Source organism: Bos indicus, chromosome 10, assembly GCF_029378745.1.
Source record: "Bos indicus isolate NIAB-ARS_2022 breed Sahiwal x Tharparkar chromosome 10, NIAB-ARS_B.indTharparkar_mat_pri_1.0, whole genome shotgun sequence".
NCBI classification, from domain to species: Eukaryota; Metazoa; Chordata; class Mammalia; order Artiodactyla; family Bovidae; genus Bos; species Bos indicus.
Window position 1 is genome coordinate 7,833,773 of NC_091769.1, and position 27,582 is coordinate 7,861,354.

The 27,582-nt window shown below is 41.2% G+C and overlaps 1 protein-coding gene across 2 annotated transcripts in view; it reads left to right on the plus strand.

Moving 5' to 3' along the window:
• The window catches only part of IQGAP2 (IQ motif containing GTPase activating protein 2), a 309,664-nt gene that overhangs the window by 164,077 nt on the left and 118,005 nt on the right, over positions 1 to 27,582 (plus strand). For both annotated transcript variants that reach the window (XM_019968069.2, XM_019968070.2), the window contains 4 exons: positions 8,343 to 8,420; positions 11,985 to 12,061; positions 26,132 to 26,199; positions 26,547 to 26,660. In XM_019968069.2, the coding sequence (XP_019823628.1) occupies positions 8,343 to 8,420; positions 11,985 to 12,061; positions 26,132 to 26,199; positions 26,547 to 26,660 (337 nt within the window). The remainder of the gene's footprint in view (positions 1 to 8,342; positions 8,421 to 11,984; positions 12,062 to 26,131; positions 26,200 to 26,546; positions 26,661 to 27,582) is intronic.

Genomic DNA, 27,582 nt, shown 5'->3' on the forward strand with positions numbered 1-27,582 from the left:
CTTTGCCTTCCTTCCCTTTCTTTAGTGTTTCTATCAGGATTTTGTGGGAGGTAGGGGTATGGGGAAGGGGAATGTCCTTGGTCTTTGAAGCCTGTTAATAATCATTCTTGAGGTGGCAGCAGTTTTGAAAGCAAAGCCCTTTTCTGTTTCTAGGATGAGGCCAAGAGACCTCTGATTTGTGGGGCTTCCAACTCCCAATCCCCATTATTCCTTCATGGAGGTCATGTCACTAGTACCAGTAAATATAAAAGTGGGGGCTCTCTACCCCTCCTCTCTTCACCACCAACACGGTTTATTACTCCCCTTATTCTCATCAAGAAGTAAAGTACCCAGCAGAGACTTGAACTTGTAGCCCTAAAGAGTTAGAGCCAAGGTGATTAAAAAAGAAAAAAAGTACTAATATTGACGAGTCAGAAACTCCTTTCCATTTGATGTTTAAAACAAAAGAGACTAACCTTTTTGTATGCAGCTAGTTTTATGAATTATTTCATAGGTAATTTGAGAAGGAATATAGGGAGGAAAATCAAACCAATATAAACACCAATCTTAATCAAAATAAACAACCAATCAATATAAACACTGTATTCAAAAAATGTGTGTGTTTTATGGATATAATGTTTAAGTATTTTCAGGTAAGGTGATACATCTATGATTTGCTTCAAAATAACTGGGAAGAGGGTTAACAGATGATTCAAGACCAGCCATGAGTTTGTAATTGTTGAGATTAGATGATGGGTACAAATGAGTTCTTTATACTATTCTGTCTACTTTTTTATGTTTGAAAATTTCCATTAAAAAGTAAAGAAGGAAAAAGTAAGCACCAACCTAAAAGACACCTTGATTATATGTGTCTTCAAAAAGCAATTTTTAAATGTGTGCTGTTCTCTTCTAGAATGTGAGATCTCTTCTCCATTTTGGGTCAGGGTTTCTAAAGCTTCTTTGAAACTTGATTTTTTTTTTTTCCCCTCAGTATTTTGTGTTTGGTTTTGTTATATCAGTATTTTTTATCTGCAGATCTTCAAGTGTTTTTAAAAGTTATTTCTCTTAAAATTTCAAGGATAACATTAAGTACAATTGAAAATAGAATAATTTTCCATTTAATGTATGAGTCACACTACCCTTCAGTTGTAATTGAGACAAAATTTATCTTTAAAATATGTATATTGAATTCAGAGCAAATGTCTGAGTAATGATTTAGGCTAACAGACAAGATGAATTGACATCTTTTTTGACAAGTCTCTCTTCATCATCTAATCTAAAAGGGAATGGAGCAAAAGTCTCTGCCTTGAATAATGCTATGAAAAAATATGTTTGCATATGTTAAAATAAGTTTATTAAGTCATGTGTTTATTAACTCTAGATGTTTCTCCCTAGAGTGAGTTTCCAGCCTTTTAGAAGACTTAAGCAAAACAAATGATTTAGCCAGCCAAAATTAAAGTTTCTTTTTTTAATTTTAAGGAATATTTTCAAAGTTCAGAAAAAAATTATTTGTATCCACTGTGTCACAAAATAAATTAACATTTGTCCACATTTTAGAATATGATCTTTCTTTTATTTTCATTGCTTCTGTGATGGTTGTTATCAAGACCTAGACCTATTATAATGGCCATGTAGATTTGATGATACAGATTTGATGATAAAGTGTCATGGGCTCCAACCTCCCCTGGAAAGGGACTGTGGGTGTTTTGTTTTGTTTTGTTTTGATTGGGAGAATCAGGCCGCACAGACAGACCTTTAGTGAAAGTGAGCCTCAGAGCTGCAGGTGGGCTAATTCCCCTCCTGGCACATTTTACGCCTTGAATATAGGTGTCTCTTTCCAGTTCAGCTCTGGACCCCTCATGGCAACTTAAACAGGTACCATTGCCTTCTGACATCAGAGGTCCTATTATTTGAATCCATAGCAACTTCTCTTTGGGATGGGGATGGGGGAAATATTTGCAATCTCTTGTTACAAAATAAAATTCCTGGGGCACCTGGACACGTGCTGATGTCCCTGAGCAAACCATCGTGACAGAAGGAAGTGGTCTGTGTTACTGTCCCCCATGCCATCAGGCCCCAAGTGGGATGCACAGGAGAAAAGATGTTAGGAGAGGTGTGGAAAGATGGGCGGTGGCAGATGGAGGGGAGTTGATGCCAGCTGTGATGTGGGAGAATCATGGGACAAAGGGAAACTACCCCTCTGTTAATTCACTGGAGAAAAGAGGCTTTTCTTTTTTTTCCCTTGTATTAAATCCCTGAATATGACCTTGAATGGGAATTGTTAGTGATTTGCTGTGTCATCGTAAATTTTTATTTTAAGGCTATTTTGTTTCTTCTGCAAAAATGAAAGGAGACAGATATTAGTGGGCAGGAGACAGCTTCCTGTTCATGTGTTTTTCGGATCTAAAGCTTGTCACATGGTCCTCTTCAAGGAGCCTTAAATCACGGGACGGCGGCAAAGATGCTGAAACGCAGGGGAACACTCACTAACCTCGGCCTGTCTCTTGATGGGCCATCTGGAAACCATGAGTTCAGCGAGCCTGAATGCTCTGCAGGGTCTGCTGGGCTGTGGCCGTAAAATATGGCCCACCTGTTGGGCCGGGTGTCCCTGAGCAAAAGCTCTGCCCCGAATCTCAGGGCCTTTGGCCGGGGTGCTCTTGGCTTTGAGCAAAGCAGTGGGCTCTTCCATGTAGCCCTGTCCTCTTTGTCGCCAGCTTGTTGTCTACACCTCTACCCCTTCTTAATTTAGGGTTTGGAAGTCATTCTGGGTATTGAGTTGAACCTTCCAGGGAAGAGTGTCCTTTCCCTGAACATCTCCTCCTGCCCCTCCAGGCTGAGTTGCATGGTCCTGCCATGCACATGTGGACACACCATGCCGTGCTGTAGTAACTATTTTGTCCTGAAGGCAGGAGCGGTGTGTGTCTCACTGTGTCCTCGGTGAATAGTTCGGGTTCCGGCCCAAATAGCTGTTGGGTAAAGGAATGAATGAGAATTTTTTATTTTTTAGAGATTTTTTTTTTAACGTGGGCCATTTTAAAAGTCTTTTATTGAATTTGTTAAAATATTGCTTCTGTTTTATGTTTTGGTTTTTTGGCCATGACGTATGTGGGATCTTACCTCCCCAGCCAGGGGTTGAAACCTCACCCCCTGCATTGGAAAGCCAAGTCTTAACCACTGGAGTGCTGGGGAAGTCCCAACTAGTACTTTCTAGTAAGCCAAAGGGCTCCATTTCTTGTCTTCTGTGCTTTATTCAATCCTTTATTCAATACTTGCTGAAACTCCTCCTCCAAGTGTGACGCTCAGACTTCCTGTGGTCCCCCACGATGGGTGTGTGTAAAAATGTGAACTTTTGGGCCCTCCCCCAGAATCTTAGCCAGGGCCCCAGGAAGCTCCATTCTTAATTATCACCTCAGGTGATTCTTTTCTTATGTACTACTAAGGTTTGAGAATCACTGCTCTAACAGGCGGATACATTAATATAATAAGATTTAATAAAGTTATAGGGAAAGAAGATAAAGCTGTACTAAGATAGAAATACATAAAGGGTAGAACTCATTTATCCATGCAATCCTCATCCATACCTACCAGGTACCAGCCACTGATCTGGGCACCAAAGACAATGCAGAACCAAGAAGACATGATTTTCATGCTGCTCACAATTGGAGAGACAGTCTGTGAGGAAAAGAGACAGTCCTTAATTGTGATTAGTGTATTAAGGAAGAGATTAAAGCCAGAGTTGTTGACAGACAGCCATGCACTTTGCTGAGGAAATGTTCTTACATGGAGTCTGGAAGGAGGAGGGGAAACTCATCCATGAAAGCTAAGGGTAGGGAGTGGGGAGGGTGGTCCAGACGAGGGGCTCAAGGACGAAAAGCGCCTGGCCAGGTTGAGTGGCTGGAAGGCTAGGTGAGGGACAGAGGCGAGAAATGGGGCCAGGAGAGAAGCAGAGAAATCGCTCAGTCCCTCCTGGAGGACCTCGCATGGGGCGCCTCCATCCTAAGTACAGGGGAGCTGTTTCAGTGTTGACAGGGGCACCGGGGGACAGTCTGTGCTTCACAAAGACTGCTCTGCTGCTGTGTGGAGGGAAGAGGCACTCAAGCGCAGGGTGCGATGAGAGGATCCCTCAGCCCAGGTGACCGATGACCGTTGCCTGCAGAGACAGGAAGTAAGAGGATTCGAGACGGGAAATGAAGGGTGAATCCTGGAGAAGGACTGGAAATGGGCGGAGCGACTGAAGAGAAGACAGCTAGGTGGATGGTGGGCGGTAACTGAGTAGAGTGTGGTCAGTTCTAAAGGGGGTTGGACTGACACGGATGCCAGAAAGGTTTCCGTGGTGGGGCAGCCACCTAGGATGACCAAGAGAAAGGAGTGGAAGAAGAAGGGGGCGTTCCTTGGAGAGAATTCAGTCTGATAAGCCACACAGCAGTATCATTCTGGACAGTGCATTGACAGCTGTCCAGATTTGTAACAAATGCTCATTGAACGTTTAGGTGAGCCTTAGACAGGGAAAGCATACACAGTGGTCAGGAGTATGAGCTGCAGAACCAAAACACTTCAGAATCTGGCTTCACCACTGACTTTGACTCGGCGAGCTTCAGCTTCCTGAGATGAAAGTGGGAAAATACTAACAGCATCAACCTTGTAGAGAAATTGGGAGGAACAAATGTGATCATCTATGCCAGGCGCTCAGCCCAGTGCCCGCCTGATAGAGGTGAGCACCCTGTAACTGCTACAGACGGTGTTTGTTTGCTCTGAGGCTCCGTGAGCAGTAAATTGACCAGAATATTTGGACTAGGAGTCAGGGAATTCTGCAACCTGATCTTGACCCTGAGCTCGACAAGTTAGGTCAACTCGAATGTCTTAAATACTTGGGCCCTCAGTTTCTTCCTGTATAAAATGAGCAAATTAGAATAATTACTGGTTTCAAACTACTTCATAGTTCTGAATTGCCTTGATCCTAATATATAAGAAGTTACCATCCACAGAAGGCTTACATAATACCTCATCTATTCAATTTAAACTGCAGTAATCTTGTTTGCTGGTGCTATAGTAGCTCAGCAATAGAAAATCAGCATGTCCTTTCTAGTCTAATACCTGAAAGAAATTAGGTAGACCAACCATAACAACCCTTGACTAAGTATGACTATAGATGTAGCACCTAGTCTAACATATTAATGTTAGTGTGGGATTGCTGAAAAGACAAACTATAAATGTTTATAATGGACTAAGTTTATTTGGAGCCTCTTTAGAAGACCTTTTTTGGTTCTAACTGAAGTAAATCTATAGATTGAAGATGTTAATATAGTTCACTCACTGAAGCTTACTTCTAAAATTTGCAGATAGGGAGCATAGGGTTCTGAAGTCAGCATTCCTCAGGTGTTTAAAGTAGGTGAAGGATTTGAAACCTGTCATGTCATTTTCTATAGAAATATGACCAAGATAACCACCCTTTCCTTCAGTGCCTCTTACATGAAGCACTGAACTTTTTTTGACCTTAAAGGTGAATAAAGTTTAAAGCCCAGTCTCACAGCGTAATAATTACCATAACCAACATTTATTGCATTCTTAGGTGTACTTTGCAACCGAGTGTTCCATGTATAATCTCATGAAATTCCTCAACCCAAAGAAACATACCATTCCCATTTTGTGGCTGAGGAACCAAGGTTCAAAGACACTTGGAACTTTCCTGAGGTTACCTAACTAATGACACCACTAAATGGATGGGATGTTTTTATTGCATAATTTGGATTGTTCAAGGCTATCAACCAAAGATTCTCAGAAACCAACCTAGGGTCAAACAAAACTATATTTATTTAAACTCAGAAAAAAGGCCAAGAAAAAAGGCATACCCGTGGAGCTGTAAGAAAGAGGAAATAGGAGTTTAGTAGAGATTTGAACTTGTACTGAGCGATTCTAATAAGGATTTAGGAAGCAAGAACCAGTTATCTTTGGGGTGTTACCAGGAAAGTGAAAGTGAAGTCACTCAGTCTTGTCTGACTCTTTGCGACCACATGGACTGTAGCCTGCTAGACTCCTCTGTCCGTGGGATTCTCCAGGCAAGAATACTGGAGTGGGTTGCCATCTCCTTCTCCAGGGGATCTTCCCGACCCAGGGATCAAACTCCAGTCTCCCACATTGCAAGCAGACTCTTTACCATCTGAGCCACCAGGGAAGTCTAAAATGTGAAAGTCGCTCAGTCGTGTCTGACTCTTTGTGACCCCATGGACTATACAGTCCATGAAATTCTCCAGGCCAGAATACTGGAGTGGGTAGCCTTTCCCTTCTGCAAGAGATCTTCCCAATCCAGGGATTGAACCCAGGTCGCCCGCATTGCAAGCGGATTCTTTACCAGCTGAGCCACCAGGGAAGCCCAAGAATACTGGAGTGGGTAGCCCATCCCTTCTCCAGCGGATCTTCCCAACCCAGGAATCGAACCAGGGTCTCCCACATTGCAGGCGAATTCTTTACCAGCTGAGCCACCAGGGAAGCCCAAGAATACTAGAGTGGGTAGTTCATACCTTCTCCAGCAGATCTTCCCGACATAGGAATCGAACTGGTATCTCCTGCATTGCAGGTGGATTCTTTACCAACTGAGCCACCAGGGAAGCCCAATACTAATGGTGTTATCAGCAAGTAGGATCAATTTGGTGTCTTAATTTTTAGGAGGTGAGAATATTCACTGGGGGCCAGATTGCCATAGTCAAGAAATAAGTCACCCGTCTTATTTGGAAGAGGACTATGTTAGTCACTTTATGGTGTTGAGGGTCCTCAGCCCTGACATGATTGAGGATTGTCTCCATTTTGGCCTCCATGTTCACAGAGTGGCCGTGTCTGAGAACCGTTTGTGTTCCACAAACGTTGCTGATGCTGAGTTAGCCTCAGACACTACCTCATGGCTGTGAATTCTCTCCCTATGCTTTTCCTCTCTTCGCATGCCCTTCCCCCTCCCTCTCTTCCCCTCCCCGCCTTTTCCTTTCTTCTCTGCATGCCCTTCAGATCCTCTCGCCTCCCTCTAGTTATTTCACAGTGGTTAGCTAATTTCTTTCCTCTGAAGAGTAATCCCCTGGTCATCAGGTCCTGTGCTCTGCCCTTGGCGGGTTATGGCATGGGGAAGGTGTTCAGATCCACAGAGATTTCATCTTGAATCCCAGCTCAGCCCCTCAACAGATGTTTGACTTTAGGCAAATCACTTCATCTTTGTTGCCTAGGGTTCCTCATCTCTCAAAAAGGTGGGAATAATAACTACTCTGCAGAGTATTTGGAAAATTAGAGATAATTTATGTAAAGTGCTTGACACACACAGTCCAATCTCAGTAAATAATGGCCACTATCAAAAACGTATAAATATTTGCAAAATTTTAATTTTCTTATGCTTTATAATTTCTAACAGCAAGAAAAATAGTTTTTGTTAAATCAACCATTAGATTGTAGAAGCTCACAGAATATGGGAAGAGCTAGACTTTGTGAATGTGATAATACACCATTGGGAGTTAATTATGATGAAACTTGCTGTACTTACTTTTCCTTTTATTCAAAGTGAAAAATACGATATATAACATTATGGTATACATTTAACTAATGAAATATATGATTATTTTAAAGCTGTCAGCAGTATATACCTGATAAAACTTCATAAGATAGCAGCAAGAATATTTTATTTATAGACTGTGTAGACAATAATGGCTGGCTAATTAGAACTGTAGGAATGGAAAATGGAGCCTTTTATTATATGGGTAGAAAAAGGTCTTGTAAAATATTTCCACTGAAAGTTTGCTTATTGTACAAGGCCAAGGTTAGCATTAAATTATAGAAGGAATAAATACTAAAATTAGCTCTGAATCATGGAGTGTTTTTTTGTTTTCATCTTTGTATTTTTCTATATTTTCCAGTTTTGTTTTTTTTTTAAACAGAAATCATATTACAGTTGTGATCTGGCAGAACCAGAAACCACACACAAAAAAAGACATCTAGTCTTGTAAAAATCCTTTTTTTCCAGAAGTTACTATTGCCCTCAACCTTGGTTGCCACAGTCTTGACACTGAGTGTGTGTGTGTGTGGGCACACACATGTGCTCATGCATGTGCACACGTCTCATAAAACATCCTTAGGCGTGCTAGACAGTAAATGGTCTTTGGGAGTCTAGTTCAGAATTACCTCAAACGTGTGAATTCTGGAGACTGGACTGGTCCGTCCCAAATGGTTGGAGTGTTGCTGAGAAAGTCTCATCTCCTTTACGGGTTGCTTTATGTGAGCGTTCATGGCACTGTTCTAGGAGAAACAGAATTGAAAGCGTCCTGCTAATGGAAGCAGTGGCCACTTTCTTACCTCCTTTTTGTGTGCTCCCCTCTTCTCCGCCCCATCAGAAGTCGGGCCTTCACTTTCGGCACACAGATAACACCGTGCAGTGGTTAAGAGCCATGGAGTCCATCGGTCTACCCAAGGTAAGCTTGGACTGGGAAGACAGCAGGGCTGGCACGGACACCTCACTGTGGGAGGGGGCTCGCAGAATGGGGTATCTTAACGCTGCAGATGCCCTCATTGCCTCGGGAGCGAGAAATGTGAGAACTAAACAAATACATGGAAAAGCACGCGTAAAGTAACATATGGCAAGAGTTCAGGTTGGGAGCAGCTAGGTAAAGTTCAGCAAGGTCAGAACAGCTTTACCTGGTAGATAATTAATTTAGAAGCACCATCTCCCTCTTTTGTGTTGCTATTTATACCTAAGATTCCAAGTCTCTTTGCATTGTTATATATTGTATCATTATAAATTTAAGTAAATATTATTATAAATTATAGTATCACTTTAAAGTTTAATGGCTAGCGAGTCAGAGCTCTTACTCCTAAAATAGATCTCCCAAATAAAACTCATTCTGCAAATATTCAGAACTTGTTAAATTCAAAGAGCAGATGCCCTTATACCTGTGAGACAGATTAGACAAGTAGAGGAGATGAGAAAATAATTACATGCGATAGAAATTGTAGAGCTATTTCTTAAACTTCTGATTTTGAAATAATTTTACCATCACAGGAAGTTGCAAAAATAGTACATCTTTGTGTAAACTTCATTCAGGTTCCCCTCATGGTGACATCTCATAACTGTAGTACAGAATTAAATTGGCGTTGGCATATGAATGTTAACTAGACTCAGACTTTGTTCAGTGTTCACCAGTGAGCATTCGTGTGTGTGTGTGTGTGTGTGTGTGTGTGTGTGTGTGTGTGCGCGCGCGCGCGTGTGGGTGTAGTTCAATCCATGAACAGACTTCTGTGACCTCTACCAGAATCAAGATACAGATGCTGCAGAGAGGCTGGCCTCTACCTCACTTCCCTTCTCCAGCGCTGTCCCCTGGCAGGCCCCTAATCTGTTCTCATCTCTATAGTTTTGTCATTTTGAGAATGTTATAGAAATGGAATCATACGGTAGGTAACCTTTTGAGACTGACTTTTTCACTAAGCATAATGCCCTTGCCATCCGTAAGGTTTCCATGTGTATCAGTAGCTCCCCTTTTTGAACTGCTTACTTAGTAAGTCCAGCTATTTTAAAGAAATTATTTAAAAATGGTCCAGCAAGGGGATAGACTACTGACTTATTTAGGCCTGTGTTGTTTTTAGTATTAATCCAGGTTTGCAATTAAAAACACCCCCACAATAAAAACAAAGAATTCCTTATGAATGCCTATTTTTAATACATTTGTGCCAATACCTGTTTTAACTCAGTTCATTTTATCTTGCAATGGTCAATGTTGATCTATTTTATTTTGCCATTTTTAATTAAACTACTTTCCCCTCTCCTAAAATGTTGAAAATATTGAATGCTATACCTTTCTGGGAAGTGGTTATCATACAGAATTCATATTTCTAAATTGTGATTTAGTAAGTATTAGCAGAGTGTTGAGTGGTAACCAGATTAAAAAAGAAAGAAATTCAAATGCCGTTTTTCTGTATGAGGCTGTATATGTTAGTTAGGATAATTTTATTATGTTTGAAAGATTTGATTTAAACCTTCTCAAGTTGTGTGTGTTTTGGCCACATTTATTTTGATTTTAAGCCAAACAAGTGATCCATGCAACAGATTCTATTTTAATCCTGATGTTTATTATGAAATCAGTGATATATTACATTGCAGTAATGAGAAGCCAACAGTATACTGAATTGACTTAGATGTATTAATAAATTCCTTCATGCATCAATATGAGCTGCCCACTCTGTGCTCAGCTTCATGTTACACACTGGGGTTTCAATGCTGAAGAAAATGGTGAACTATAAGTTGATCCCATCTCCTTGATAAAGGAAGACATATTCATAATGGTTTTCCAAGAGAGATACCAGTATAAAAGTTTCTTCTTTAAAGAAGAGGGGAAGTTACAGTTGTCCTCTGCTTACCTGGTAGAACTTTTAAACCTGGTCATATTCTAAATGGGGAATCCTCTTCCCATTGATACTTTTACAGCAAATGTATTAAAGGAAACTTAGAAAGACCTTTGAAATTTCATAGACTATAGATATTTCTTGAAGCACTCAGTGACTATACATTTTATAGTTCAAGAAACTTTGCTTTTCTCTTGGCTTCTTTCAGTGTCCAATAGAAAGTGTGCTTGAGTGTCAAGTTCTACCATATGGTATGCAATTTTAGTTTTTATGTCAAATTTTATAAAATATTTACCAAAAGCAAGTAATGCCAATATGCTTCTCTTAGGAGCTTCAATCCTAATTATTCATTTTTGGTGCCATATTCTGAAATCTGTTTCTTATTAGGTTTTTAGTTTCAAGCTCAAAAAGCATATCAAGGTGCATTAAAAGTTTTAGTGTTCAGATTTTTCAATCTACTACCTCCATTCATAGGTGGTTATCCAAAAGAAGTAATCAGGTGCACAGAAAAAGCAGGGATGTTTATTGTAGTGACTATAATAGGGACAAATTTGGGGGAAAAAACGTTCAACCATGGAGAACTGGTTAAATTATGGTTCAAAAATATGAAGGAATCCTATGGATCTAGAAGTAATGTTCTTATAGACTAATGAAGGGAATGGAAAACAATCATGCTCTGTCAAGTGTTTTAAACAGGCTTATAATACTTGCAATTTGGTTTTCAAATACCCACATGCTGCTAAGTCGATTCAGTCGTTTCCGACTCTGTGCGACCCCATAGACGGCAGCCCACCGGGCTCCCCCGTCCCTGGGATTCTCCAGGCAAGAACACTGGAGTGGGTTGCCATGTCCTTCTCCAATGCATGAAAGTGAAAAGTGAAAGTGAAGTCGCTTAGTCGTGTCCGACTCTTAGCGACCCCATGGATTGCAGCCCACCAGGCTCCTCCGTTCATGGGATTTTCCAGGCAAGAGTACTGGAGTGGGATGCTATTGCCTTCTCCAAATACCCACATACATAAATGTAAAAAAAAAAAAAAAACAGAGACATACAGATAAAAGACTTGAAGAAAATATACCAAAATGCTAATAGTGACAGTCTGGAGGTAGGTTTATAAGTGTTTTTCTTTCATACTTTATCTACTGTCCAGATTTTAATCAGTAAAAATGGATGTTTTTTTCTCCTTAAAGTAGTAACATGGATATGTGTGTGTGTTGTATGTATATACATACATGTTTACAGAACTGTGTAGCCAAGTTCTTAACCGTGTAATAAAATGATTTCAAAAGGACACCCTTCTCAGGCCAGGGGACCCCTGGGCAGTCACAGGAGTGACTCTGGTACAGAAAGCAAAGCCTGCACGGGCTCATGCCTTGCGGAGTGAAGCTGCCACCCAGCCCTGTGGACAAAGCCTTCCTGAAGTGGCTGACTGTGAATCTCCGTTGAGCCACTAGGAGGCGCTGTCAGGCAGGGACCTGATGCAGTGATTGGTCCACATGGAAAACATGAGGCACAACTGAGATTCCCCTTCATTTAAATAAATACAGAGCAGCAAGGACAATCAAAAGAGGGTCATTTGGGGAGTTAAAATAATTGTAAAAAGCGGCGCCTAATAAATACATTTTTCCCTTTTGTTTTCCAGATATTCTACCCGGAAACAACAGATGTCTATGACCGGAAAAACATACCAAGAATGATATATTGCATTCATGCACTGAGGTGGGGAAAAAAATACAATTAAAAATCTAGAAAGTAAATTTAAATAAAACCACAGTTTCAATTTTAAAAGAGCTCTTTTTTCTCTTTTTAGAGAGTGCTCTTTAAAAAAATAATAATAATCTGAACTTTTATTTTTAAGACTGAGTTCTAAATTTGCTGGTAAAAAATTAAGATAATTGTCATATAACAATACTTGAACTTGAAAAACATTTTTCCTTTTTTTTAAAATCCCATTTAAAAATAGAAAACCAGAAAAATGAATGAAAGACCTGTGAGTATAATAAGGAGAAAAATTTAACAGAAATTTCTAGGAACCTAATAATAATGTGCTTTCATAGTCTTGAGTTATACTACTTTACAAATATAGCTACTTTACAAACTACTTACTACTACTTTACAAACACATCAAATGAGCAGCTTTAATGGTTATACATTTGATTGTGATACTCTTAAAATCATTAGTTTGGCTCAATTCTTAGCATAGATTAATAAAATGAACTATAAAAAAAAAATCTTTTGAACTTTGGTTCAGTAGAACTTGTACCATAAGGGTAAAGAAGAAACTAAAATTAGTCAAATCATGATACATTCATTTTTTAAAGCATTTGTTTGCTATCTTAACATTTTTGAGGGCTTCCCTGGTGGCTCAGATGGTAAAGAACTACCTGCGATATAGGAGACCCAGGTTTGATCCCTAGGTTGGGAATTTTTTTTTCATGTTAAGCTTCTACCAGTCACAGAGTATTTCTTACCTTACTGGAAGAAATGTGATTTTTAGATGGTTGCAAAAATGATTCTAAAAATCCAATTTGTGGCTGTTGTCTTGAGTGCACACAGGTAATGACTGAAAGACTTCGTGTCTGATTAAATTTTAAATTTCTTTTAGAACATCTGCCTTGTGTTTGTATCACTGAAAGTCATTTTCCTGGCAGAGTATTCAGCCTTGAGATTTATATTAACTTCTTTCTGGCTTCCTTCCTCTCCGAAGGAGAAGATTTTTATAATAATTCATTGCAATATTGGATTACTAAAGATTTTTGATTATGTCAAATAATTTGCCTCCCCCACCCCATCACTTATGAGATTTCTTTGGAAGATGACAGTTGCTTGAAATACAGACCAAATGTAGGTGCCTATCCTATGATTTCTTTTGACTCCAGTGATTTAGAACAACTGCAGGAAAGAATGCTTCTGTGCCTTCCCCCTCTCTTATGTGGCTAGGATATCATTGTTCCAGGTTTTCTAAAAGCTCTTGGTGCCCACGTGCTCGTTTTGATGAATATTATCAAATGCGTTGCCCAACATTCTTGGTCAGATGCTTTTCAGAGCCTAGAATCATTACTTAACACTTTGTGACCTGCTAAGCCAGCCATTAGTTAATCATTATCATATCCATGCATCTGAGGGAAAAGTGTTAGTTGCCCAGTCGTTTCCAACTCTTTGTGACCCCATAGAAGGTAGCCCGCCAGGCTCCTCTGTCCATAGATTCTCCAGGGAAGGATACTGGAGCAGGTTGCCATTCCCTTCTCCGGGGATCTTCCCAACCCAGGGATGAAACCCAAATCTCCTGCATTGCAGGCGGATTCTTTGCTGTCTGAGCCACCACGGAAGCCAATGCGTCAGGGTGCTAACCTCCCCATCTGTAGCCTGCTGTCTGTAAGGTAACACTGATTTCCTGAAATACACACCTGAGGTGTTAAGTAAGCAGCTTATAAAGAAACGGTGCGCTTGGTTCTTTTCTGGTGACGTCACTGTTGTACGGAAGTTACAGAGAACGGCACAGAGGCTTACAAAGTGTGCCTGCCATAGTTTGAACAATGGCTTGAGCAGCTTGGTAAACAAAGAAAAGGCAACTTCTTGCTACGTTGCCAATTGCATGCAAATGTTTTTCTCAAGTATTTAGACTGTCTTTCTCAGGTGTTCAGTTACTCATCATGGAAGACTCCATTAATGGATGTTCCTCACCAGATCTGACCTTAAGTAGGAATTTTTAAAGCAGGATCTTGAAAAGCAATATTCAGTTAATAAACAGCATTCCCTGGGAGACTCTCCTTCACTTTTCTCTGTTATAAACTTCTTGTAGAAAGTTAAAGTGTTAGTCCCAGTCGTGCCCAAGTCTGCAACCTCATAGACTGTAACCCACCAGGCTCCTCTGTACATAGAGTTCTCCAGGCAAGAATATTGGAGTGGGTTGCCATTTCCTTCTCCAGGGGATCTTCCCGATCCAGGGATCAAACCCAGGTCTCCTACATTGCAGGCAGATTCTTTACCCTCTGAGCTACCAGGGTGCTCCTTAATCGGGCATGGAGAAGTCTCAGGTGTATCTAGTAGTTTTCTATCAAAACCCCTTCCTGCCGTGGTTTAGAATGCGGTCAGTTCCTCAAATGAGGCTGATATTCTGTCGTGTTGGGCCAGCCTCTTTTGGAAGCTGGGCAGCAGCGCATTTTCATAAGGACAGTGGGTTTGCCCTCACTGCGTGATTAGAAGTGATGCTGAAAAAGAACCAAGATGTCCTCAGCAGTTATATCCTAGCTGCAGGTACAGCAGGTTGCTGGTGTAAAGGTTGTCATTACCTGCCAGGGAATTAGGCAGGTCAGAAGTTCTGTTATAGGTCGGGAGCCAGGCAGAAAGATTCCCCAGGCCTGGAGGCCTGACTGATCTGCAGAGTTCATCCCTGGCCCTGCCAACTTGTTTTCTCATCTCTGTCTTCTTGATTTGGGTTTAACAGCCTCATTAAAATGCCCTGGGTTCCTGCCCTTGCTTCCTGCTTGTGTCTACTTTTCCCTTTTCCTTCCTGCCTCGCCTTTCACTGAATTTCTGACCCCAGTCCCCAGGCCTCACTCTCTCAGTTCAGCTGGGTGTTCTCAAGCCCAGACTCCAGGCGGTGTTAGCTAGGCAGCCCCACAGGGAGTCCTGAACCTCTGGGTCATGCAGACCTACCTAAGTGATGCATGTCCTCATGTTCTTTTCAAAGAAATGTCTATTATCTTTTCCTTATTTGAAATAAAAAAGTGTTCACTGTGGAAAACATTGGAAAATTTGAAACTGAGTCCCCCTAAACCAAGTTCCTCTGGCAGGTTGATGGTTCACCTCTCTGTATAAAACTTTCTTTTCCTATATACCTGTTCCCCCTTAAGATTAAGCAGTCTCAAAGAAAGGGGAGGGGGCATTAAAGCTGAGCAGGGATTAAAGCCCTGAGGGGCCTTCCTAGACACAAAAGCCCCTCCGTGTCCCCTGTTTCTTGTTGGAAAAAAAAGGGCGGGGGTGGTTAGTTTCCTAGGCCTTCCCCCAGTTTCAAAGAGCAGACTCAAGTAGTAAGTGATTAGGGTAATGGTCCCAGGACTCTTCCTCCTGAAGGAATATAGATCATCTCTGGGTCGTTCTGTAGAAACCAAGACCCTCACCAGATGGAGGATTTGACTACATGCTGAGCACATGCGTTGTGTGTAGACCTCAGACCGACTGGAACTAGAAGGCTGAGCTTCCCAGAACATCACCCTGTTACCTCACCACCAACCAGTCAGTGGTGACCCTGCATCCTAGGTCCCTCTCCCCTAATATTGTCTTTACAGCTCTTGCCTGAAAGCCACTGCCAAGTTTGGGTCTTTTGAGCACAAGCTGCCGGTTTTCCTTGCTAGGCCCTGCAACAGGCTTCTCTGCTCCAGGTGCTGACGTTTCAGTACCAGATGACAAAGACTGTAACTATTTTGGTGTTTTGGACTTAAAAAGTATATGTGGCATGTGGCTTTATTTAGAATATTTTAAATCTATTCAATAAAAGGAGCCACCTCACGGAATGAGAACCTTGCTAACAAGAGCTGATAGTCCCCCCCCCCCCACCCCCCTCTGGTCTGGAGGCCTTCTAACCATGGAGAAGAACACTTTTTACCTGTTATTTATTGCTCAATGTATTGAGCAACTGTTAAATGCTTAAACATTAGCTATACAATTGAATTCCTTTAAGTAAATAAATTTAGTAGACTGCTTTTTTGAATATCTCAAATACCTTAAAACACAAGTAAAATGCCCAGATACATTATTACAAACTTAGTACACTTAAACTTATTCTAAAAGATCCACACTGCATGTTTCACTTGTAGTTTTGTTATTTAGCCTCTGATTTCGATGCATTCTAAGGCTATAGCAATGGCACCCCACTCCAGTACTCTTGCCTGGCAAATCCCATGGACGGAGGAGCCTGGTGGGCTGCAGTCCATGGGGTCGCTAAGAGTCAGACACGACTGAGCGACTTCACTTTCACTTTTCACTTTCATGCATTAGAGAAGGAAATGGCAACTCACTCCAGTGTTCTTGCCTGGAGAATCCCAGGGATGGGGGAGCCTGATGGGCTGCCATCTATGGGGTTGCACACAGTCAGACACGACCGAAGTGACTTAGCAGCAGCAGCAGCAGCCCCAGCAAGGCTATAAAACTTTGAAACCTACCCAGAGTTCACATAGTCACTAGAAACAGAGTACCTCTTCAGTGACCAGGTTACAGATCTGGTTTCTGACCAATCATTGCCGGTCAGAACATGGTATCGGTTTGGGTTCTTCTCCTAATGTGAGTCCAACCTTGGCCAGCAGGAATCAGGCTGAACTTGATTTGCAAAATCAACCAGACCTTGTAGTATTTGGCTTTCAGGTAGGTTTTTATTTCCCACTCAGTCCCCACCCTCTGTCACTCGAAATGGTTTGCTTTCATGTCTCGCTTGGCCAGTGCTCCATAGCCCATTGTCCTGTCTTCATGATGTATTGGCCTGGTCTGTTAACATTATTAAAGGTTAATGTACGCCCTTTGAATATTTTCTTGAAATCAGTTGGGCATTCTAGAGGTTTCTCCCCCAGGAGATGAGGGGTAGACTCTGCCTGATGCTCTTTGGGACCCTTTGGCTGATAGCATCTCGGATCCTGTTTCTGGACCCTCTCTCTGCTTGGCCATTGAGTGCAACCATCAGTACTGTGCCCTCTTTTCGCCTGGCTGTTTTTGTCACGTCCTGTGCCCCTCCGTCTGTTCTTATCTTGGGATATTCCCTTGGTTTTCTCGACTGTTTGTCTTACTCAGAGTTCCTGGTCTTTACTTTTTCCTGTTGTGTAAGAGGTACAAAAACAAGCACATATTTATACACTATAGACAGACATAAGAAAAAACAAAGCACCTGTATTTTAACAACACTTCCTAGCTTGTTAAAATCCATATAAATATTATGCGTGTCTTATTTTATCTCTGCATTACAAATTCCTTTTGGTACACTTTATACCAGGCTTGCCTGCTGGCTCAGGCAGTAAAGAATCTGCCTGCAATGCAGGAGGCCTGGGTTCGATCCCTGGGGCAGGAAGATCCCCTGGAGAAGGAAATGGCTACCAACTCCAGTATTCTTGCCTAGGAAATCCCATGGACTGAGGAGCCCTGAAGGCTACAGTCCTTTGAACATCATTTTGAACTCCAGGCCTTTCTCTGAGTAAACAAGATTTTTTGTTGCTGTTCATTTGCTCAGTCATGTCTGACTCTCTTCGACGCCACGAACTGCAGCACGCCAGGCTTTCCTCTCCTTCACTAACTCCCGTAGTTTGCTCAAACTCCAGTCTTCTCCAGCACCACAGTTCCAAAGCATCAGTTCTTCAGTGCTCAGCCTTCTTTATGGTCCACCTCTTACATTGCTACATGACTACTGGAAAAACCATAGCTTTGACTGTATGAACCTTTGTTGGCAAAGTGATGTCTCTGCTTTTTAGTATGCTGTCTAGGTTCATCATAGCTTTTCTTCCAAGGAACAAGCATCTTTTAACTAACCAAGACGTGTCTTTTTTGATGGACCAAATTGCTTCAGTTTGGTCCTGGGAGCTCTTTCTGGCCAACTTCTTTGTCCTTGTAGCACTGTCCCTGACATTTCTTTGAGATATCCTTGCTGTGTGGCCACAAGCAGATTTTCCAGTCTTTCCCTGATTGTGTGCTCCGTCGAGTCTGACTCTTTGCGACCCCACAGACTGTAGCCCGGCAGACTCCTCTGTCCATGGGATTCTCCAGGCAAGAATGCCAGAGTGCGTTGCCATGCCCTCCTGCAGGGGATCCTCCCAACCCAGGGATCAAACTTGGGTCTCCTACATCTCCTGCAGGTGGGTTCTTTACCACTGCACCACCCAGGAATCCCCTTTAAAGTTGTCACGTGTTTGTAACAATTTTCCTTGCTTAACACATGAGGCTTCTGGATTCAGATTTTCTTACTAAATAAAGTTTATTTGCTGGTTAAGATTCTACTACACTGAGCACAAGGTAAACACATGTCTGCCTCTCCTCTGTGTAAGGATGGCTGTTCCCACTGCAAAGTCTGTGGTTGCTGTCCAGCAGTCATGTCTTCAAATGCAGTGAAGACGCCAAAATAGCACCCATTCAGGGCTTGGATTTATGAAAATGGCTGCAGCAGCCCCACTTCTGGTTGACCAGCCGTTCCAAGTACCCTGCGCAGTTTGTGAAGAAGGGCTCCTGTAGTAGGTGAACTTGAGGAACTGGTTCAAAGGCAGGCTCGTTAGCAAAGCAGCTCAAGCGGTCCAGAATCTTCCTGCAATGCAGGAGATTCGGGTTCAATCCCTGAGTTGGGAGGATCCCATGAAGTAGTATACTCACTCTACTGTTCTTATCTGGAAAATCCCATGGACAGAGGAGCCTGGTGGGCTGCATCAATAGGGTTGAAAGGAGCTGGAGGCCACTGAGCACACAAGCACGCAACACACACACACAGTAGTGATGCTGAAAACAGACCGACACCTACTGAGCCTTCCATTACATGCCTGGTGCTGGTCCAGGTATCCTGTTACAGGTATAATCTCACTTAATCCTCATGACATACGTTTTCTGTACAGTTATTCGTCTCATTTTAAACTATGGCTGGCCAAGATCATACAGCTAGTGAGGGGCAGAGTTGGGATTCAGAACCAGGCGGGATGGCACCAGAACCTACAGTTACTTAGGCAGCCAGTCATTGTCCTCAGAAGGGAGGATATTTCCATCCAACTAGGAAAATTAAAAGAACAGTGGCATTAGACTTGAACTTCAGCACAGGTCTCTAAGCTGTTACATTTAGGGTAGTTTAAAAGGAAGCTTCCCCAAACTTCAGAACGGGAAGGACCTTGAGATGTTGAGTCCGGTTTATTTCACCGATGAGGAAATTGAAAGATTGGTTTATATGAGTCAGAGTCACACACTGCAATGTGGCCAGGCTGGGGCCAAGATCCAGAGCTTCTGACTCCAGTTCCCTCTTCTTCCTAATCAGCCATGAGGCTTTGATTTACAGACATTCATCTCCCTTTTTACAACATAAAATGAACTGTGCATGATGTGATCCAGAAAAGTTGAAATAAACTCAGCCTTTGCCTTTTAAGTTTGCATTTTATTACTGTAGCACCTCTTAACGCATATATTCAAAGTAGTAGGAAAAAAACTGATAGTTTTGTTTTTTTTTTTTTTTTTTTGCTTTTTTGCTTTCTTTATTGCTTCCTTTACTTGAACTGATATTATTAGTGCAAAATAGGAGCACATGGGCCAATGAGGCTTTTGCTACCGAAGGACAGCTCCTTGATTACTGGCCTTTTCTTAGCAACATACATGCACTGTAGCTTTTGATGTGATGAAATGCTAGCCGTTTCGTGCCAAGTGCTTTATTATACATGGAAAGTGACATCAGTCCCTCAGCTGCCTTGGGAATGCTCTTGGCTCTTTGTGTTGGTTGTTAGGCACTAAGGTGCTTAATAAATTCAGCCTTGAAGAGCTCTCAGAAATTGGTGATTAGACAGACTTTTGTTTTTTAAACATTAAGACTGGGTTTCCTATATACTTCAGGTCATGCCCTCGTTTGAATCAAAATGCTTAGAAAGGAGTGGGCCACTGTTGCTGATTCTTTTCAGCATGGGAATCCAGAATAAGTACTTTTCCTAGTAAACATTTGCCCCTTTGACTAATCTGCTAGGACATACCTCCCACATAGAGATTTAGTATATAAACTCCCGCACTGTGAAAAGTTATCTCTTCAAAAGTAATAGTTTAAACTTCAACCTCAAAGATAAAATAAACGCTGAAAATTGAAACCAAATAAAAATATACCTTAACATTAAAAAATACATACTTTTGGTGAAAGTATGTAAATGAAAATGAGATTTCTACCTGATCCTGACTAGCACACGAAAATCTGGTTTGAGATAAATCTGACTCAAAGATTTTTGTATCCAAAAGGTACCTGACTTCTCAGCACCATCTTGTGGTAACTTTTAAACTGGGATGTTTGCTTGTGAGATTTATGTTATACAGCATAAATGGAGAAGTAAAAAGTATAATCAGAAAGTCTTCCAGTCTCTTTAATACCGTAGGGAAACATGAACACTTTTGTTTAGCGTAACTAATTTAGCTCATATTACCAACAAACCTCTGTTTTGTGGAAGCCTGAGTACCTTATAGGGACAGACAGTTGAGAGTAATTAAATTAAAGACCAGATATCTCCAGAAAGGAGATACAGTGAAAACAGTCATGTCAGGCTCATCGGCCATGGGTGTCTTAGTCTCCTTACAAAACTGACATGACGTGACTAAAGTAGTAGGAGTTTCTTTGATATATAATGTTATTATTTATTTTGGGCTGTGCTGGGTCTTTGTTGCTGCATAGCTTTTTCTCTAGCTGCGGTGAGCTCCTCTCTGGTTGTGGTGCACAGGCTTCTCACTGCAGTGGCTTCTCTTGTTGCAGAGCACAGATTCTAGAGCCGGGGGGCTCCAGGAGCTGCAGCACGTGGGCTCGGTAGTTGTGCCTCCTGGGCTCTAGAGCACAGGCTCAGTAGGTGTGGTGCGTGGGCTCAGTTCCTCTACAGCACATGGGACCTTAATGGCTCAGGAATCGAACCTGAGTCTCCTGCACTGGCACGCTGATTCTTTACCACCAGGGGATACCACCAGGGGATCCTGTTGCTTGTTTGTTTGTTTTAATCATCTGTAGTAAGAAAGAGTGCTATCCATTGACCAGAAAATTGAGGTAACTCAGAAGGAAATGGCAACCCACTCCAGTGTTCTTGCCTGGAGAATCCCAGGGACAGGAGAGCCTGGTAGGCTGCTCTCTATGGGGTCGCACAGAGTTGGACATGACTGAAGCAACTTAGCAGCAGCAGCAGCAGCAGCATGACAGAAGGCAAACAGATAGGACAGGATTGACTGAGAAACAAAACAGAGGACCACAGCCCAGACACCGTTGAGTTGTGCAGCAAAGCTTGGAGCTGCTGTGGGGTTTGGGGGTTTTGATGGGAAGAGGCGAGCCCTAAGCCAGCATAATTTGGATTAGTTAGACCTGCTGAACCTACTCATCCTTCCCCAAGACAAGTGTAGATGCTGATGGCAGGGTAGCACACCAGTGCCCAAGAAGACACAGGGAACCCCAGTCTAAGAGGATAAGACAGTGAGCACCCTCTGGGCATCAGCCTCCTTGTTCCTCTCCCATCTCCCTAAGGCTGGCTTCTGTCACGGGATGCTTGTGGTTTAGTTGCTAAGTCCTGTCCGACTCTTGTGGCCTCGTGGACTGTAGCCCACCAGGCTCCTCTGACCATGGGATTCTCCAGGCAAGAATACTGGAGTGGGTTGTCATTTCTTCCTGCAGGGGATCTTCCCAACCCAGGAATCGAACTCAGGTCTCCTGCATTGCAGGCAGTTTCTTTACCAACAGGGCTACCAGGGAAGCCTCTGTCACGGGGACCTGCAGCCAACAGTGACAAACAGTTGCAAGTCTCAGACCTCAAGATGAGCCCCAAATCAGGAAATGCCAGACATTTGAAGGAAACGACAGCTCTGAAAGAGGAATTACATTGAACAAACAGAACCAACACCCAGGGAACAAATGAAAATAGTCAAATACGTGCACGTAGTGAGTAATTCATTTCGTCTACTTAGTAAATATGCTGATAAATAGCAAAACCAAAGATAAAACTAAGAAAGAAGAAAACTGGATACAGATTAAATTAGAAAGTAAACTAATAAAATGTATTTACCTAAACTTTTATTGCATAATCTGAAAATTTAAAAATGCATCTAAAATTCCAGATTATCTCAACATTACATAGGAGGGGAGATAGAAGTGGAAATATATTAAGGATAACTGATATTCATTAGCTTAGCCTTTGATGCAAGAATATAAATTTCAATTATGTTAAAACTAACAATATTATTATAATATACATAAATATACACATTAAATATGAAATTACTTTATGTATAAAATTTATTAGAAGAGATTTGATGGGAGACTCCTAGTTAAATTTTACTGTCACATTTTCAAAGTTTTTCCCATTCAATTACTTTTATACTTTTTTTTTTTTTGGTCAACTTGTTCAGGTGTATTTTTTAATTTAGTTGTAAAAGGGGATAAAACTACAAATCAGGAACCATGAAAGAATGCATACAGTGGTATTTTTTTTGATCATTTATGGATCTATTTTTATTTTTTCAAGTATGGCTTGATTTTACTTTCCTAGAATTCTTTTGTAACTACACCCCTGTCTGTTTAATTCTGTTGAATTTTGTTGTTTCTGTTACAGCCAGAAGTGTGTGACTAGGTTGATATTTTATTTGGTCCAAGTGACATGAGGTCCCTTTTACCTGGCATATTTTTTCTTGTGTAATAAATTGAGAATTGGTTCATAAAATATTATGGTTTGGGAAATGTCAGCATCCTAGTTTTAATTATAATGACTTGCTGCTGCTGCTGCTAAGTCGCTTCAGTCGTGTCCAACTCTGTGCGACCCCATAGACGGCAGCCCACCAGGCTCTGCCGTCCCTGGGGTTCTCCAGGCAAGAACACTGGAGTGGGTTGCCATTGCCTTCTCCATTGTGTGAAAGTGAAAAGTGAAAGTGAAGTTGTTCAGTTGAGTCTGACTCGTAGTGACGCCATGGACTTGTTATATCCCTGATAATCTCTAAAGACCTAGAATTTAAACTAAGAAATGCATCCTGTCTTTCTAGCTTTAAATTATGAATACATAATGTCTATTTTACATTGAACGATGTTCAGAGTCTAATATGTTTTTCCCTTGTGAATAAGATACAAATATATTGGAATTTAGTAGTAAAATTACCGTATGTTTAAAGTGTCATTTGTCCTTTGGTTGTTGTTTTGAGGGAAAAGAGGGGGGAAAAAAAAAACAGAGAAAGATAAATCCCCCCAGAACACAACCTTTAAAATTCAGAAGTTCATTAATATGCATTTCCTGGAAGAAATTGAAATGGCCAATATGTGTATGAAAAATGCTTACCCTCACAATGAACAAAAGGAAATGTGAACTTTAATGACATTTTTGGCTATCAGATTGGTGAGGTTTTCATGGATAGAATCCTCTGCTCTTAAAGGGACACAGAAAATGGCATTTTCACGGATTGATGGTGGAGTGGGGCCATGCCCATCACCTGGGTGTTAGTTCAGTTAAACACTCAGACTCAGGACTGTGTGCCGTAACCATGTCAATTAGCAGATGCTCAGAAGGAAATACAGCCTGCCAGCAGGACAGCATCAAGCGTTTGCTCTGCAGTGGGGGGCTTCTCAACACTCCACGTAGTTGTCCACACAGCCATTTAGAACCTGTTCTCTTTGGTGCCCTGGGTGATAACGTGGGTGTGAAGTTATGAATGAGACTAACAGTGGTGGTTACTGAAGGCTCCCTGGCTGAGCACCTCAGTCCCCAGGAGCCAGTATGTATTATAGCAGCTCCATAGCATGGCTTGGAGAAGGCGATGGCACCCACTCCAGTACTGTTGCCTGGAGAATCCCATGGACGGAGGAGCCTGGAGGGCTGCAGTCCATGGGGTCGCTGAGAGTCAGACACGACTGAGCGACTTCACTTTCGCTTTCCACTTTCATGCATTGGAGAAGGAAATGGCAACCCACTCCAGTGTTCTTGCCTGGAGAATCCCATGGACGGAGAAGCCTGATAGGCTGCAGTCCATGGGGTCGTACAGAGTTGGACACGACTGAAGCGACTTAGCAGCAGCATAGCATGGCTTCCCAGTTTCCTACAAGTGTGCCAGTTACAAGAGTCACTGAACTCAGGAACACCTAAGCTGTGTATAGCCTACTAGGTATTTATGATTCCTTCTAGTCAAGATGCAATTTGCCAATCAAGGGTTATTTTTCTCCTAAGCAATGATGCTTAGTAACATGGTTGTCAGTATACATTTATTGGGCACCTGGGGGAACAGAGCTTGAAACTGAACTGAAGGAGGGCATATTCTGTTGTAGAAGGGAGAGGAGTTTCATTAACTCTTTGCTCACAGAGAATAAATGTATAATCTCTTTTTAAGTAGACAATTTGATAATATATATTAAAAGTTTTGTGTATATATCCTTTCAATTTGATAATTTTCTTTGCAGGAATTTATGTGATGAATAAGATATATGCATAAGTTCAGTTCAGTTGCTCCGTAGTGTCTGACCCTTTGCGACCCCGTAGACTGATGTGCCTATATAAGTAGGTTCACTGCAACATTATTTATCATAGTGGATAATTAATGATCATCTAAATGCTCAGCAATTGGTTAAGCAAAATATGGTACATTCATATTATAGAATACTGTTTGGTGGCTCCGATGGTAAAGAATCTGCCTGCAGTGTGGGAGACCCCGGCTTGATTCCTGGGTGGGAGAGATCCTCTGGAGAAGGGAATGGCTCCCCACTCCAGTCTTCTCGCCTGGAGAATCCCATGGACAGAGGAACCTGGTGGGCCACAGTCTATGGGGTCACAAAGAGCCGGACGAGACTAAGTGATTAACGCTTTCACTTTTTTCATGTAAATTTATGAAATAGATATTTCCAGAAACAATATTAAAATGATTTATATCAAAGTATTTACTGTTTAACTCTGAATGATGGTTTTCTATATATTCTTTTGAAACCATGGATCAGTAATTTTTAGCTTTGATCACATATTACTTTTCTAAGTGATTATTTCTTACAAAGATCGAAAAATTTAATTTCAATGGATACTGCTTACACTGATGAATCATGCATTTTAAGAGTTTTCATTCCATTAAGAAGGCTTGATCTTGAACTCTTTTAATGAAATTTTGTGTTTATAAACTACTCAGATCTGTCTCATATCAACATTTGAAATAAGTCTTGAAATACTCCAAACTGTCAAAATCATTCTCAGTTCATTTTCCCGTATACTGTATTTGTAATTCTAACGTCTAATTAAAATTTCCTAAGTTATAAGTCTATCAGAACTGATATTAAGTGAATACAGAATTTTTAGTCGGGTTGTAGAGTTGATCTTGGGGGGCTGGGAAGGTTAAAACACATGTAGTTCAGAAACTATGGCTCAATGCTTTTGAGGTGAAAAGTCACATAACTAAATATTTTCATCCTCTTTGGTAGAATTTAGATGTCAGACTCTAGCTTCTTTTGTCAGATTACAGGCAGGTTAGTTGTGACCATCATTGCTTCCTATTGAACTTTTTAAAAATATGTACACATTTCTTTGCATTTTCTGCTTTTTTAAATATATCCACGTCATAGTAATATATCCAGTCATAGTAATATATCCACATCGTGGTTTGTCTTTAACATCTTTCCATCTACCAGTAGTCTTGCTGCTCTGTTTATTGGTTCAGAATGTATAAAACAAAAGTTCTCCAAGGGGGTATATGGTACTTGGAGGCATATATAGGTATGGAAAGGAACATATAATTTCAGCTCTACTTTAAGCAAAATGAAGTCATGTAATATCCAAAGAAATGTTTATTGCATTTGTTACTTGCTGTTTTGTGTTGTGTCCCTTAGCCTTCTTATAACTGGATGATTAGGTTAGTTCGCCTGTGGACGTGCTGTGTAGTTCAGAAGACCAGTTTTCCAGACAGTGACTGGGATTCTAGTCCTAGTCCCAGTAGGGGCTGTGTCACCCTGGGACTCAGTTTCCTCATCTGTAAGATGCATGGATTAGCTGAGATGGTCTCTTAGGTGTTTCTCAAATAAAAAGACCCTTAAGATGTATGTAATTTCTAGCTCTAAGATTTATGATGATGAAGTTTCTGATAGTTTTATGGTTTCTCTTTCAGTTTATATCTGTTCAAACTAGGAATTGCACCCCAGATCCAGGATTTGCTGGGCAAAGTAGACTTCACAGGTACTATTCTTTATCTTGATAATCTTTTACAGTGTGGTTATTAAGAACATGTATAAAATTAAAAAAAAAAGAAAATGCAGCGATATTTTTTTTTCATTTTGATATTGATTCTCTTTTTTTCCTTTCTATTGATCAGAGGAGAAAACTTGCTTATTGTCTTTAGGCTCTGCCAAGTGTCTGTTTCCTCACCTTTGTGAAATGAGAAAGGGAGGCTGGCTTCTTTCTAAGGCTCTTCTTTAGAATTGACCCCATGTTCTTGATGAACACATTTCTTGACACAAATACCCTCAGTCCTGCCTCCATCTCTATGGCTTTCATTGATTTTTTTGGCTGTTGTTCTTTTTCAGAGGAAGAAATCAGTAATATGAGAAAGGAGCTTGAGAAATATGGAATACAAATGCCATCTTTCAGCAAAATAGGTGGTATTCTGGCTAATGAACTGTCTGTGGATGAAGCTGCACGTGAGTTTACTTAAGATTCAGACTTGCCAATGGCATGAGACTGACCTCTTCTTGATTTTGGTTATAAGAAATAGGATATTTATCATGTGTGAAACGAGTTGCCAGTCCAGGTTCGATGCATGATGCTGGATGCTTGGGGCTGGTGCACTGGGACGGCCCAGAGGGATGGTATGGGGAGGGAGGAGGGAGGAGGGTTCGGGATGGGGAACACATGTATACCTGTGGCGGATTCATTTTGATATTTGGCAAAACTAATACAATTATGTAAAATTTAAAAATAAAATAAAATTGGAAGAATAAAAAAAAAAAAAAAAGAAATAGGATATTTAGAAGATATTATAAGCACTCTAAATTTTTTTATAATATGTATTATAGGTAATTGACTTGAGCACATCAGAATATAACCAAATAATTGACCTTGGACTCTAGACATCTGCTTGTACAATGCAATTTAAGAAGTTCCAGAAATATCTTTACTCTCCCAAACGTTTCTCTGCGTTCTTTGTCCTTAGATTTCAGCAGCAGGGTACTCACTGCTGGGAATCTTTCCATGTTTCGAGTTAAATTGCAGTCGTCTCTTGAAGACAACATGATACTTTCAAAGTGTCACCCTGCAAACTCCCAGTGGTTGCCATAGTGTTTGATTTACATTCAATGCAAGTTGAATAAATGAATGCTATGCTATGCTAATGCTATGCTAAGTCACTTCAGTCGTGTCCGACTCTGTGTGACCACATAGACGGCAGCCCACCAGGCTCCACCGTCCCTGGGATTCTCCAGGCAAGAACACTGGAGTGGGTTGCCATTTCCTTCTCCAATGCATGAAAGTGAAAAGAGAAAGTGAAGTCTCTCAGTCGTGTCCGAATAAATGAATAGGAATCATATAACAGATGCTGAGGACCTGAGATAAATGCGCAGGGCG